The sequence below is a fragment of the Schistocerca piceifrons genome, chromosome 1 (genome assembly GCF_021461385.2).
Source record: "Schistocerca piceifrons isolate TAMUIC-IGC-003096 chromosome 1, iqSchPice1.1, whole genome shotgun sequence".
NCBI classification, from domain to species: Eukaryota; Metazoa; Arthropoda; class Insecta; order Orthoptera; family Acrididae; genus Schistocerca; species Schistocerca piceifrons.
The window spans coordinates 1089227718-1089244090 of NC_060138.1; the positions used below are offsets into that span (position 1 = coordinate 1089227718).

Genomic DNA, 16373 nt, shown 5'->3' on the forward strand with positions numbered 1-16373 from the left:
CGTAATATGTAGGAAATTGTCCACGCAACCTGTAAGTACAGTTCAAAACATTACTACTTAATAGGAAATACCAACCACCAGAATTGTTTATAACCTATAGGCACAATGACAAAAATGTAAATAAAATAGCTAACATATGTACATATTCCAGGCCACTGATGATGCCTTGCAGAAAATAAAGGCGAAACGCGTATGGCACTAAAATTGTGTTTTATTCAGTTGCTGTCAGACGGTCCATAAGTAAAAATTATTAATATACCATAACTTTAAAACTGCTAACTAATACTAATAAATCTACAAAACTAATTATAAGATGAAATTCACAAATGTTAGTTTAAGCGCACAAACTGTTAAAGCTGCTGAGGACTATTCCAACCACTGATCTTCACTAACAAATGCTCGAATTTTATTACTGCAAGTCTTGAAATATGCTATGCTGGTGAACGGGGAATAATGGATACTCTAAACATCTTCCTGATTCAAGGTTAGGATAGGCATTTTCTTTCAATAATCAACCAGTCAGGAGACTGGTGACAAAAAAATCAATGTTATTCTTTTGTCTTGTTAGCTATGTCTTGCTTTGGTTATTGCTGTTAAGACCATGAGTGAGTAGGTCCTCTTTCTCACATTCTCTCTCTCCCTAACTTAATATTCTGGAACTCCTATGTTTTAAATGTCAGATAAATATTTTTTCCAAGTGTGATTACATCCAGGTAATTACAATGACACAGATTCTCATTTAATACTGAAAATAATAAAATTAAGTTCAGACAAATAAATTCAGTGTGTAACTTCCAGATTCTATGTAAGTCACTGAGATTTAGATGAACTGTTCTTGTCAAATATTATGCTATCAGCAAAATATATCCCACTTTCATAAATCCTTATTTGTATTATTCACAATGAAATATTCTGTCTACAAGTATGCTCTCTAATATTTACTCAAATACTGAACAAATTAACATCCATGTAATAATGAGCATCACAAAAAATTTATATAAACAAGGATGCAAGATTAAATGACTCAGTGTATCCATAATGAGAAAACAATGTGTTGTGTTGCACAGTGGTTTAAAGCAAGTAAGCATGTTTAGAAAAAATGTGACATAATTACTTACATCAAAATTTTTGCACTCAATTGCTGCTTGGAGTGCTGTTCTTCCATCACAATCCTGCATATTAACATTGGCACCTTCTTTTAGCAATAACTTTACAGACTGTTTTTCTTTGACAGCAAGCATCAATGGGTTCTGCCCACCATTGTCCTGTTGATTGATCACCATTTCATGCTGCTCATTTCTCTCATTCAGTAGTAATTCGACTGCCTCAGCACTGTAGGACTGAGCTGCCCAGTGCAGAGGCATCCGACCATTTAAATCTCTATCTGCTACATGCGCTCCAGCAGCAATCAGAGCTTCCATGGTCTGAAAAAAATTTCCTTTGAAATGTTTGTAATGTGGTGATTGTTATGAAAAATTAGCCTTGTCACTGTTAGAATTAATGTGAAGAGATCATGTTGTTCTGTTCAAGTGAATAGCAAATCTCAATCAATAATTGTTCTTTTGTTACAAATATCTTACAAGCGAGTCCCAAATGCATCAATTGTAATTCTACTTCATATTTATGTAGTAAAAAAACAAATAACATGAAAATGACATTAAAACAAATGACATTAAAAAAAATAAAGTGTAAATATTATAAAGTGTAAGCATTATGCAAATCGTGCTATATTACTTAATAAAAGGTAACACAGATCTAGCATATGACTATGTTCAATCAACTTGTAGGGAAAAAAGGTTACACCAATGGAAAACCCAGGAAGTAATATAACATGTCTATGAGTGGAAATAGAAAAGGTACTTAGCAACACATGGAAAGAATGATAAATCACATATATCAAAGTCCTTTTTCACAGCTATGACACACACACACACACACACACACACACACACACACACACACACACAAATTGTCTCAAAATCCTGCAGCCTGGCCTGTGCAGGTAGTAATTTTGCATGTGCTGAATGGCTGATGGGGAAATAGAAGTGGGGTGAAGTGGGAAGAGGGAGGAACAAAAAGAGAACAGAAACATCATGTCAGTATAGAACATGTAGTTGCGTGCGGAAGTACGGCAAATAACAAGGCAGGGGGCAAGGTATGGTGCTGCTGAAAGCAATGCCAAAACAAAAGTGCAGAGGGACAGTGAAGGTTACAGAGATGGAGAGAGATAATGTCAGGGTCTGGTGACTCTCCTCCAAACACAATTTCCTTCATTTCCAGCTGCTGTTTATCTTTTCTACGCTTTGTCAATTTCATAGGGCAACAACCTCCACACAGTAAGTTTTGTAAGTTCCAAGCATACACAAAACACATCTTAAAAAAATAATTTTCTTATTTGGAAGATTTAACAAGTGAGAGGTCTTAACTTGTTTTTAGGACACACCTGCACATCAGTAACATTTGGTACACAGGAATTTCCTTATGAACAAGCATTATTGTTTTTATATTCCATTACACATATCATATTCCACCAATCATCTGAATGTGGAAAGAAGGAAAAAAAAGTGATTCCAATTAAAGGGCAATAAAACAAAATGTCATAAAGATACTAATTATTATAATACCAGCAGCCTGCCACGGCCTCACTTTGGTAGCACTAAATATCTACAGCCGGACAAATTGTCCAAAATATGTAGTAGCATAAAGAAACCTTCCTCAAGAAATTCTCCACCTATTACTAAAAGTCATATCAGGACTCCATTAGTTCCTGAAATTAGCCTTCACAAACAGACAGGGAAACATCATGGAGGACTTTGATTAATAATATGTTTGGCTATCGTATACACAAACACCACGCAGAGTAGCCGCGCGGTTGGAGGTGCCATCTCACTAATTGCGCGGCCCCTCCTGCCAGAGGTTCGAGTCCTCCCTCGGGCATGGGTGTGTGTGCTGTCTTTAGCGTAAGTTAGTTTAAGTAGTGTGTAAGTCTAGGGGCCGATGTCCTTAGCAGTTTGGTCCCTTAGAAATTCACACATTTGAACATTTATACACAATCCATCGTCTGTCTATTAATGATAGCCATTTCAAAATCCCTGCATTAGTTACTGGGGTTGGCCATTACATACAGACAGAAATACATGGTGGGGGATTTTAATCTGTACATCTATAGTAACATATTAAGCCAAGATGTTGTTTAACTTCATTCCCGAAAATCTCAAAAAGTTCTTGACCAATATACTTCAAATTTTTATACAATTATCTAATAAATGTATAGACAATCATAGGCACATTTCTTAAGTATGTGATGTATAAATACATACATATTATATAATATATAAGTGACAAATATTGTTTGTAGAAACCTTGAAAAGTTCTTGACCAATTTACTTCAAACTAAGGTATTTAAGGGTTTCCCTGCCAATGAGACTAATAACATGCTGGAGGAGCTGAAATTGGACACTAGTTTTGTGTATTCCTAGAGACATAATGTTCACTGAAAAAACATGCATTTGTTAAAACATGCATTTGTTAGTTAAGTTCTGTTGCTTTTTTTTGACAGTTTGGTATTAAAAGTTTGTAAGTATGAGATAAATAAGTGGTTCTCCATGAAAATCAGATCAATTTTTCCCACAAATTCGGGGGCTTTAAGGGGTCAACTGAACAAGTGATGGTGCAGTTTTGCCACCTACCTATGACATTTTTGATGAACTTCTCTGAGTGCCATTTTGCCTGCAATAATGTAGTTACATGTAATTGTGTTGATTTTGGATCTAAGACAAGGATTCACATTTAAAAATGATCAGCAGTAGCAGAGCAATATAAGGAAAAATTTTAAATGTGATAAAATCAGAAACAGCAGACAAAAAAAATACATAAATATAGAAATGGTAACATTAGGTGAAATTGCAAAAGTGAATGGAAATACAACTTCTGCACTCGTTAATACCATTAAATCTCTACATAAGTCAGTTTTCAGAACAGTTCTAGATGATATAAGAAATCACAAATGCTTGAGAGAATTTTCTGGCTTTACTTTTCAATCAATACCAGCTTGTCATGAACCTGAAGCTAAGAAGACATTCATTGAAGTATCTTTTTCAGAAGCAGAGTTAGAAGCAATCTGAAATACATCATGTGATCAAAAGTATCCAGACACCTCCAGAAACATATGTTTCTCGCATTAGGTGCATTGTGCTGTCACCTACTGCCAGGTACTTCATATCAGAGACCTCAGTAGTCATTAGACATCATGAGAGAGCAGAATGGGGCACTCTGCAGAACTCACGGACTTCGAACATGGTCAGGTGATTGGGTGTCACTTGTGTCATAAGTCTGTATGCGAGCTTTCCTAAAGATCCGTAGGTCCACTGTTTCTGATGTGATAGTGATGTAGAAAAGTGAAGTGACACATACAGCACAAACTTGTACAGGCCAAACTCCTCTGTTGACTGACAGAGACCACTGACTAGTTGGAGAGGGTTGTAAAGTGTAATAGGTAGACATCTATCCAGACTATCACACAGGAATTCCAAACTGCATCAGGATCCACTGCAAGTACTATGACAGTTAAACAGGATGTGAGAAAACTTGGATTTCATGGTCGAGAGGCTGCTCATAAGTCACACATACAGCTCAAAAGTGTACAGGCCAAACTCCTCTGTTGACTTACAGAGACCACCGACAGTTGGAGAGAGTTGTAATGTGTAATAGGTAGACATCTATCCAGACTATCACACAGGAATTCCAAACTGCATCAGGATCCACTTCAAGTACTATGACAGTTAAGCAGGAGGTGAGAAAGCTTGGATTTCATGGTTGAGCAGCTGCTCATAAGCCACACATCACACCAGTAGATGCCAAACGACACCTCGCTTGGTGTAAGAAGCGTAAACATTGGATGACTGAACACTGGAAAAACATTGTGTGGAGTGACGAATCACAGTACGCAATGTGGTGGTCTGTGGGTATGGCGAATCCCTGGTGAATGTCATCTGCAAGTGTGTGTAGTGTGAACGGCAAAATTTGGAGGTGGTGGTGTTATTGTGAGCTCATGTTTTTCATAGAGGGGGCTTGCACCCCTTGTTGTTTTGCATGGCACTATCACAGCACAGGCCTACATTGATGTTTTATGCACCTTCTTGCTTCCCACTGTTGAAGAGCAATTCAGGAATGGCAATTGCATCTGTCAACACAATCAAGCACATGTTCACAATGCATGGCCTGTGGTGGAGTGGTTACACCACAATAAAATCCCTGTAATGGACTGGCCTGCACAGAGTCCTGGCCTGAATCATTCATGCTGGGCCTCACCGACTAACATCGATACCTCTCCGCAGTGCAACACTCCATAAAGAATGGGCTGTCACTCCCCAAGAAACCTTCCAGCAGCTGATTGAACATATACCTGTGAGAGTGGAAGCTATCATCAAGGCTAAAGGTGGGCCAACACCATATTGAATTCCAGCATTACCGATGGAGAGCACTATGAACTTGAAAGTCATTATCAGCCAGGTGTCTGGATACGTTTGATCACATTTTGTGTATTGTGTATAGGCATTGGGACAAAAAGTGAAATTACTACTGACATTTGTTATTATTTACCCAACATTCATGGACTTGCGGTGAAAATTAAAGATAATATACTATGTGAAGATGATGGTGATGATACTGATGATAAAAGAGGATGTAAATGGGTAGTGATAGAAGATTGAGTGTACCTGAAAAGATGATGGCAAAAGTTTCTGATTTAGAAACAGGTGATAAAAGTGAAACATGATTCTCACCACATTCACAAGATCAATGTAAATTTTCTCTGTCATTCATTACACTGCAAATTCTTGTTTTCACAAAAAAGAAAAAAAAATTGCTTTAAGATTTGGCTAAGCTTTTTATTCTGGGTAATAAGATTCTTACATCATGAACTGCACTGAAGAAAGCTTTGCAGGAAGAATTTAACATAAAAACAAGTGCTGTGGAGATCCGCCAACTGTTGTCTTGATGAAAGAACAAATGGGAAGCGTCTCTTCGAGAATATTTTCTCATTGTGAAGGAAATTGCCAGCTGTACTGGTACTGATAATGACTCACTATTTCAATATGTGATTGATGAGCTAGGATATGACTCAGGCATAAAACTACTACTTGATGGCACTGGAAGTGTGAAAGTGTTTAAGGGAAAAAAGGCATTATGAAAGAGCTGTGAAGTCAGTGCTGAAAAGAAATGCTGGTAACAAAAGTTAAGCAATGATAATTTAAACTCCATAAGAAAGATGGCAAGGATCCAAGCAACATAAATACTAAAAGTGCAGCTTGGGACCCAAACAAAAAGAGTTTCAATTGTGGTGTCAGTGGTCACAGGTTAAGTGATTGCAACCACAAGAACAAGGGAACAAGATGCTTCAGTTGCAGTGACTTTGACCATATTTCTTATGAATGCATGAAGGAAAAGAATAACCAAAAGATGAAAATGAACATAAGCATTGTTAAGAAGAGTATTAAAAACTCTAAATTTAAAAATGTCCAAAGAGATGAAGGCATTGGATGACTGTGGCAGCCAACACAGTTTATCAAGACAGGATGTTTATGAGGTTATAAATGCTTCAAAATTGCTATAAACAGATGTAGTCTTGGCAGGAGTTGGGAAAAACTTCATCTCTCCACAAGCATATTTTACAGGCATTGTTAAGATAGATGATGTGAAAATTGAAACAGAAATTTATGTGGTTTCTAGAGATACTATAAATTTAGAAATGGTAGTTGGGGAACAATCTTCTCAGAAATCAACACTTAGACCAAACAGATACTGGATTTATGTCTGTAATGAACAGTTGATATCTGTTTATTATCGCACAATGCTTTTCATAACTGCATCACCTTTTTAGTTGCTCCTTCATATCTGTACCATCAAAGTAAAAATCTAAATTTCACTATCACTTGTAAAATATCTGGGATTTTCTAACAGGCAACAGGTAGCTTTACTTATTTGTAGGATTTTAAACTAACTTATTCCTAACACTAAAATATTTTCAAATGCCTTTCTGAGACTCAGCCATACCTTTGCATCTCCCTCTGCAGCTGCAATATGGAGAGGAGACTTCCCTTGCGAGTCTTTAGCATTGGGGCTAGCACCTGATGTCAATAGTATTTGAACAAGAGTCTGCTTTTCTCTGTGATGTGAAGGCAACTGTACAGCACACATTAGAGCTGTCTCTCCATTTTCATTCTTTTCTTCAAGTGTAGTAAGTTTTTTATTCAGTATATACTTCACTTTGTCAAGTGCATCTCTTCGAGCTCTGACTGCACAATGTAGGATATTATTACCATCATTATCGCAACCAATCTCTTGTTGATGCTTCGTCATGAGAAACTTAGTGATTTCAATATTATCATTCTCAAATGATGTATGTAAGGCTGTCTTGCCATGTTTATCTCTTACTGTTAAGTCAGCTCCAGCATTAATCAGTAGCTGTTTCACCTGTAAAGAAAAATACCAAAATAATTTCATACATAAGAGACTACAACAAAACAACAGTTATACACAATAAATCTGATAGATGTGGGAGTTTCAACCAATGGTCAGTCCAGGATGGAACAACAACAATATTATGAAAAGGCTAGATTGCTAATCACCACATAGAGAAGTCATTGAATCGCAGACAAGCACAAGGAAAGGGCCACAGTGGCCATCACAAAATTAGACCCCTCTAGGTCATCACACCTGCTGCCTGCAATCCATAGTGAATTGCCCACCCCATAGCTTTGTTGCCACATATTCACTGTTAACAGAACACCACCAGCTGAGTTTTCAGTTTTTTTGTGTGATATTGTGTGTTCTCGTGTAGTTTCAGTCTTCTATTGAATAGTGCATTGACATGTGATTGGCGGTGAGCTAAATGCAGTGGCAAGGGCCCACATATAGTGATACTCCATTTTGTATGTGTAAAAGGCGAAAATACATTTAAAAACAGTCTAGTAGGTGCACTTTCAGAATGAATGCAAGTATATTTCAGGGGCTGGAGCAGGGCAAGGGATAGATAGGTGGAGGACTGGGACTCGCAAAGGTTGTGAGGGGGGATTGGGAGGGGGGGGGGGGGTTGTAAGAATGAAGGATACACTGAAGGGAGAGTTCCCACCAGCCCAATTTGGAAAGGGTGGTATTGGCAGGAAGGGCCCAGGTATTGCACACTGTGAATCAGTCACTGAAGTGAAGACACCCTCTTGTGCACCATGTTCAGCAACTGCGTGGTCCAGATGTCTCTGGGCCACAGTCTGCCAATGGCCATTCTTGCGGAGAGACAGCTTGTTAGGTGTCATGCCCACATAGAAAGCAGCACAGCTGCTGTTGCTTAGTTTGTAGATCACGTGGTTGCATTCACGGGTAACCCAGCCTTTGATGGGATAGGATATGACAGTGACATGACTGGAGCAGATGGCAGTCAGGGGATGTATGGGACAGGTCTTGGAGTAGGGATAGACAAGGATATTGTGCAGGTTCAGCGGTTGGCAGAATACCACTGTAGGAGGGATGGTAAGGATAGTGGTTTGGATATTTCTCATTTCAGGAAATGAGAATAGGTAGTCAAAACGCTGGCAGAGAATGTAATTCAGTTGCTCCAGTCCTGGGTGGAACTGAGTCATGTGAGAAGTGCTGTTTTGTGGCTGGACAGTAGGTATGTAGGAGGTGGTAGGGACTGGAGAGACAAAGCACAGGAGATTTGTTTCTGAACAATGTTTTGAGGATAATTTTGATTTGTGAAAACCGCAGTGGGACCCTTGACATATTTGGAGAGGTACCATAGATGTGACGACTACTGGTGCCTAAGCTGTATGAAAGGGACTTCTTCATACGAAATGGGTGGTAGCTGTTAAAGTGGAGCTATTGTTAGTGGTAGATCGTTTGACGTGGATGGTGGTACTAATGTATCCATCATCAATATTTAGGTCAACATTGAGGAAGATGGCTTAGCGTGTTGATGAGGACCAGGTGAAGTGAATGGGAAAGAAGATGTTCACCCTCAGTTCAGATCATGAAGACATCATCAATGAATCTGAATCAAGTGAGGGGTTTGGGATTCTTGGTGGTTAGGAAGGATTCCTCTAGATGGTCCATGAACAGACTGGCATATAATGTGCCACAAAGGTGCCAATTGCTGTATCACGGGTTTGTTTGTAGGTGATGCTTTCAAAGAAGAATGAATTATGAGTGAGGATATAATTGGACATGATGACAAGGAAGGAAGTTGTTGGTTTGTACCCAGTTGAGCTTTGGAAAAGTTACTGTTCAATAGCAGCAAGCCCATTGGGGATGGTAGTGTGGTGGGTGGCATCAACAATGACAAGAAGGATACCAGGTGATAAGGAACAGTAACTGCGGATAGCTAGTGGAGGAAGCTGTTGGTGTCTTTCATATAGGGTCTTAAATGGGTGACAGGCTGAAGGTGTTGGTCCTTAGTCAGAACTCAGTCCCAAACACTGTTCCTGCATTAGTGCCTACCTCATGGAATCCTCCGCAGATGGCCTGACCATCACATTATGTATCTCCAGCTGCAAATACTGCTTCCACAATGACCTCTATCTGTTCAAACTCAATCAGACCATAGCTCTTGCCAATTCAGTCCTGCAAAACCATATAAACTTGGCCTAAACCCATTCCCCATAGCTCCTCTCCATCTACAAAATTCTGCTGCTCTGAAATCCAAAATTCCAGCACCCCAGTTTCAACTTCCAGATTGAAACTTAGCAGCATGCACAATGCCACCTCAAAAATCTTTACAACCTGTTCATCTCCTACTGCCACCTTGGACAACTGCTATTCACCAACTATACAAGAGCCTCCAAGCCTCTCCCCACATCCTCTCACAGCCGTCAAACCATGTCTTACAGACTTAATACATTTACCTCAACCTCAGAAACTCTCTTTAACCACCACATAAAATCTAGGACCCAAACAGACCCAAAACACAGTCATCCTGTCTTCCTAAAGCTTCAGTCCAACGGAAGTATCAGACCTTTCCAAAGGCCTTACCTTTTGCCCACTCCTAAATTTAACCACGTTACACTTGCTAAACCCCTTCTCTCCTTCTCCCAGTACATACAGTGGAAACACTTTTTCACCACAAACCCTATGCATCAGACTCAATCCAAAACCAATACTGAACCCTGCCTGACTCAGTTCACTCCTCCATCCTACTGTGATTCACCCCCAACTACCCACAGAATACCCCCTGTTAACTTTCCAGAAATTCCTAACCATGAGGTTTGCCTCATTGTCATTCCCGAAATCCCTCAACATGGAAACCAACCTTACATCTGCAGAAAGAGGCACAATTGCTTACCTAAAAACTAATCCTGACCTTATAATCCTACTTGCCAACAGCGTTTCTATCACTGTTATTATGAACTGCAGGAATTACAGGGTTATTAGAAATGATTGAAGCTATTTCATAAATTCACTGTAGCTCCATTCATTGACATATGGTCACGACACACTACAGATACGTAGAAAAACTCATAAAGTTTTGTTCGGCTGAAGCCGCACTTCAGGTTTCTGCCGCCAGAGCGCTCAAGAGCACAGTGAGACAAAATGTCGTGCTTGAAATACACTCACATCAGTCAGTCATAACAGTGCAACAACACTTCAGGACGAAGTTCAACAAAGATCCACCAACTGCTAACTCCATTCCGCGATGGTATGCGCAGTTTAAAGCTTCTGGATGCCTATGTAAGGGGAAATCAACGGGTCGGCCTGCAGTGAGTGAAGAAACAGTTGAACGCGTGCGGGCAAGTTTCATGCGTAGCCCGCAGAAGTCGACAATTAAAGCAAACAGGGAGCTAAACGTACCACAGCCGACGGTTTGGAAAATCTTACGGAAAAGGCTAAAGCAGAAGCATTTCTTAAACAGGAGATTGGAAAACCGATGGATCAGTCGTGGTGGAGATCATGATCAACAATTCATGTCATGGCCTCCACGCTCTCCCGACTTAACCCCATGCGATTTCTTTCTGTGGGGTTATGTGAAAGATTCAGTGTTTAAACCTCCTCTACCAAGAAATGTGCCAGAACTGCGAGCTCGCATCAACGATGCTTTCGAACTCATTGATGGGGACATGCTGCACCGAGTGTGGGAGGAACTTGATTATGGGCTTGATGTCTACTGAATCACTAAAGGGGCACATATCGAACATTTGTGAATGCCTAAAAAAACTTTTTGAGTTTTTGTATGTGTGTGCAAAGCATTGTGAAAATATCTCAAATAATAAAGTTATTGTAGAGCTGTGAAATCGCTTCAGTCATTTGTAATAACCTTGTATTTGGCAGAGGGACATGGTCAGCTGTCAGATACATCCATCTATATGCCCTGCCACTGTGACCATATTCCAGAAATCTGGAAGGATCTTCAGACCCACCTCAAATTCTTGGGCCCATTCCAATTCCTCCCCCCCTCTGTCTCCTTCTCTGCTCAACCCTACCACAACCACATTCCTACCTCCTATATACTTCTTATATACATAACTAATGAGGAGGTATTGAATAGAATTGGGGAGAAGAGGAGTTTGTGGCACAACTTGACAAGAAGAAGGGGCCGGTTGGTAGGACATGTTCTGAGGCATCAAGAGATCACCAATTTAGTACTGGAAGGCAGCGTGGAGGGTAATAGAGGGAGACCAAGAGATGAGTACACTAAGCAGATTCAGAAGGATGTAGGCTGCAGTCCTAGGAGATGAAGAAGCTTGAACAGGATAGAGTAGCATGGAGAGCTGCATCAAACCAGTGTCACGACTGAAGACCAACAAAAACAACATATACTTCTCAAAGTCCATAAGCCCAACCACCCAGGACACCCCATTGGGAGTGGTTACTGTACCGTCATTGAGAGAAATTCTGCTCTCATGAAACAATACCTTCAACTTATTACCCATAGTCTACCTTCCTACCTACCTCTGCCAATTCTCCACAGTTCCTGCTCCTTTACCATACCATACCCTGCTCATCACTGTTGATGCCACCTTACCTCTACACTTTGCACATGGCACTGCTGCTATTAAACACTACCTTTCACAGTGCCCAACTGACTACAAACTTACAAGCTCTTTCCTGGTCACCTTAACCAACTATAACCTTATCCTCAATTACCTCTACTTTGAAGGCATTATCTACAAACCGATACATGGTACAGCAATGGCCACCTGCATGGCACCATCCTATCCAAACCTGTTCCTGGGACATTGAGAGGAATCCTTTCTAACCATCCAGAATCATAAACCAGTTGCCTGGTCCAGATTCATTGATAGCATCTTTGTGATCTGTACTGAGGGTGAGAGAATCCTATTCACATTCTTCCAGAAATGCAATGTCTTCTTTTCCAGTTGCTTCACCTGGTCTTCCTCAACCCAACAAGCCACCTTCCTCGATGCTGACCCCCATCTCAATGGTAGCTACATTATGCCATCATGCACATCAAACCTACCAACACCACCAACAATACCTCCACTTTGACATCTGACACCCATTCCAAACCAAGAAGTCTACATCTCCATCTACATATATACTCTGCTAGCCACCAAGCGGTGTGTGGCGGAGGGAACAATTAGTGCCAAAACCATATTCCCCCCCCCCCCCCCCTGTTCCACTCGTGGATCATGTGAGGGTAAAACAACTGTCTGAATGCCTCAGTATGAGCTCTAATTTCCCTTATCTTTGAATGGTCTCTTCCAAAAAGCATAGGTACCAGTTGTCAGTGCATCTATAGTGACAAGCTGTCCCTCTCCAAATATACGAAGAATCCCACTGAGGTTTTCACAGACCAAAATTATTCTCAAGACTTTTTTTAGAAACAAATCCCCCACACTCTGTTGTTCCAAGCCGCTACTGCCTCCTGCATACACACTGTTCAGCCACAAAGGAGCTCTTCTCCTGTGACTCAGAGCCACCCAGGATCGGAGCAACTGAATTATATTGTCCGTTAGGTTTTCAGCTACCTCTTGTCATTCCTTGAAATGAGAAATATCATAACCACTATCCTCACTACCACTGCCACAGTGGAATTTTGCCACCCACCAAATCTATGCAATAACCTTTTCCATCTCTACTTCAAGAGCTGTCCCGCACATCCTCCAATCATCACCTACTCCAGACCTGTCTCATTCATCTCCTATCCATCAAAGGCCAGGCTACCTGTGAAAGAAGCCATATGATACACAAACTAAGCTGCAATCACTGTGCTCCATTCTATGTGGTTATGACACCTAACAAGATGTTTGTCCACATGAATGGCAACTGCCAGACTGTGACCCAATGACAACGGACCACCCAGTCACCAAACATGTTGCCCAATATGATGTGCTTGACTTCAGTAACAGCTCCACAGCCTGCAACACCTAGATTTTTCCTAGCATCACTGCCTTTTCTGAACTGTGCAAGTGGGAACTCTCCTTTCAGCATTCGGAAGGACGACAGTTCAATCCCGCGTCCGGCCATCCTGACTTAGGTTTTCCGTGATTTCCCTAAATCACTCCAGGCAAATGCCGAGATGGTTCCTCTGAAAGGGCACGGCCGACTTCCTTCCCCATCCTTTCCTAATCCGATGAGACCAATGACCACGCTGTCTGGTCTCCTTCCCCAAACCAACCAACCATCTCCTTTCAGCATATCTTACATTCCCACAAACCACTGTCCTCAGCCTTTGCTAGTATCAGCCATCCATCTACCTATCCCCTTCCTTGTTCCCACTCCAGCACCATATATACCTTCATTCTGCCAGCGTACCTCCTGGTCTTCTCACCTTCATTACTTATTTCCTCTCCCCTGTCCCTTCCTTGCTCCTCTCCCACCCCCTCCCCCAAGCAGAGTGTCCTTACTCTGCACCTAGTAGCCCCATCGGGCCATCCTGTCCCTATGATCTCCCTACATGCTCTCACTCTCACAGGCAGCACAACTTTTTCCCCCACCTCTTCCCTGCCAGCAATCCTTCTCCATGCTCCATACCTCTTCCTGTCCCCCACAGTTGTCCACCCTGGATTGCAGCTCACATCACATGCAGTTCCAGTCCACAGTCAAACCACAGCAGCCAGAGACAGTGGCCATGTGCGTGTGTGTGTGTGTGTGTGTGTGTGTGTGTGCGTGTGTGTGAGTGTGTGTGTGGACAAAGAAGGCCTTTTGGCTCAATGTTTAAATGTTTAGTAGTTTTTTCATTGTGCCTGTCTCTGACTCAGTGTCTACTCTGCAAGTTGTGGCAATTTGTAACAGCTAGTGACAAGTCTACAGAATTCATCACTTCAGACAGTGCTGCCTAGCAGTGAACAACATTTGGCAATTTCCAGACTGGATAAAAATTAATACTCCTACAAGCAGCGTAACATGTGAATAGCTAGATATTGTATATTCATGAAATCAGCACTGCAAATTAACACTGTATCACAAGAATCAAAATACATGCCCACTTCCAACTAGTTTCCCGAATGCAATGCAAGTTCACTCTCAGTGAATGACAGGAGATAGAGCACATTTACAGGTAAACGCTGTGTCTAAATGAACTGGATGAGAGGGATGGGGATGAATAAAATAAAACAAAAATTGACTTGGTAAAAATATTGAAATAATTATGGACTACACATGTAGAAAAGAGATAAAGTATAATAGATAAGTCAGCCACTTACCAACCTACAGTCCTTAAGTGAATGTATGGCTGGCATGACAATGGGAGTCTTACCATAGACATCTAAAGCATTGACATTGGCTCCCAAACTGATGAGGAGTTTCATAACCTGTCAAACAATCACACAGGTATTTGAACCACAAGGAAACATTTTGATTAAGTATATCAACTTTATGTAACTTGTATCAACTTCGTACACTGTTCTTAAAAAATAATATCTTACATCAAAATCTCTGTAACATATTCTATAATGGATAGCCCATGACTTATGTCTTATAAAAAGTGATACATTTATGTCAAGAATGGTATTTCATATATGCCAATCATGAACTTCTGTTCCTAGGACTTAGTGACCACCAGGATGAAACTGCATGAGGATGGGAGCACAAGGGAATTTGTATTGGCCTCAGCTTATCTCCCTTGTTAGCATATGCTCCTTCTTCCTAGGAAGTGTCTGGTAGAATGCTTTTTGCAGCTGATAAACAACTGCTGATTGGTTGTGATGCCAATGCTCACAGCCTGATGTGGGCAAACAGCAAAACCAACTGCAGAAGTGAACAGCTACTTGAATATCTATTGGAGAGCTATTTAGAGATCTCAAATAAGGGCAGGAAAACCATCTTCAGGAACAGAAGAAGGGAAGAAGTAACTCAAATATCTTTTGGAGCCATCTTTATGGGTAGTTGTGTCAAACAGTGTCATGTGCCGATGGGGTCATCCTCATCAGATAACAAGTCTATTAAGTTTGGGGTTGAAATGGGTGTTAAGTATACCTTGGCCTATAAGGACCCTTAAACAACAGAGTGGAACTCACATAGGAAAAATGTAAACTCATGTTCATCTGAAGTCAAAACTTCAATAAGAAATCTCGTAGATTTAGAGGAAATGGCAGATGACATGATGTATGCCATCAAGATTTCATACTTAGAAAATTACCCAATTACCAAAAAGTGCACCATCAGATATGTATCTAGGTGGAACAATAATCTGAAAAAGCAAAGGAAGCAGATAAAAAAGAGTATTCAACTTTGCAAGAAGAAAGGACAATGTGTAAAATATTGGGAGGCCCTTGCCAAACACAAACTCCCAACCAATCCTACGGGCATACTAAGTAGGGTGGTGGGTATACAAGGTCAGTACATGAGATGCTGCATGTGTTCCTCCAGACTTACTTCCCTCAATGCACACTGACGTAAGACACAGACCAAGATTCAGTACCTGTGAAGTACTGGTTTACAAATAACCATCAGGAGAACTGTGAATCTGTCACAGAATGTAACAACTTCAAGAAAATCCAGTGGGAAGTGTAAATATTTCAGCTACTCAAGTCACCAGGCTCAGACGGAATTTTTCTGGTTCTATTGCACCAATCAGGAGAGGTATTCATCAGAATCCTCCATAGACTGTTTAGCGTCAGTATAGCAGCAGAAATTATTTCTAATGCTTGGAAAGAAAATGCAAATGATTGTATGGCGTCAGTGGCTCGGAGGTCCCAAGCAGGAAGTTCAGCCGACAAGTGGAAATCTTATTAAGTGCGACGCCACATTGGGCAACTTGCATGGCAACAATGAGGATGAAATGATGATGAGGACAGCACAACACCCAATGCCCGAGGGGAGAAAATCTCCCACCCCAGCCCGGAATCGAACCTGGGTCCCTGTGCATGGCATTCCAACGTGCTGACCATTTAGCTAATGGGGCAGACTAATGCTTGGAAGAC

The 16373-nt window shown here is 40.9% G+C and overlaps 1 protein-coding gene across 1 annotated transcript in view; it reads right to left on the reverse strand.

Annotated features, from left to right (window-relative positions):
- The window catches only part of LOC124798157 (serine/threonine-protein phosphatase 6 regulatory ankyrin repeat subunit C-like), a 281321-nt gene that overhangs the window by 42735 nt on the left and 222213 nt on the right, over positions 1-16373 (reverse strand). The window contains exons 13-15 of the mRNA XM_047261442.1: positions 14655-14762; positions 7054-7473; positions 1119-1424 (exon numbers count right to left, since the gene is read on the reverse strand). Coding sequence (XP_047117398.1) covers positions 1119-1424; positions 7054-7473; positions 14655-14762 — 834 coding nt within the window. The remainder of the gene's footprint in view (positions 1-1118; positions 1425-7053; positions 7474-14654; positions 14763-16373) is intronic.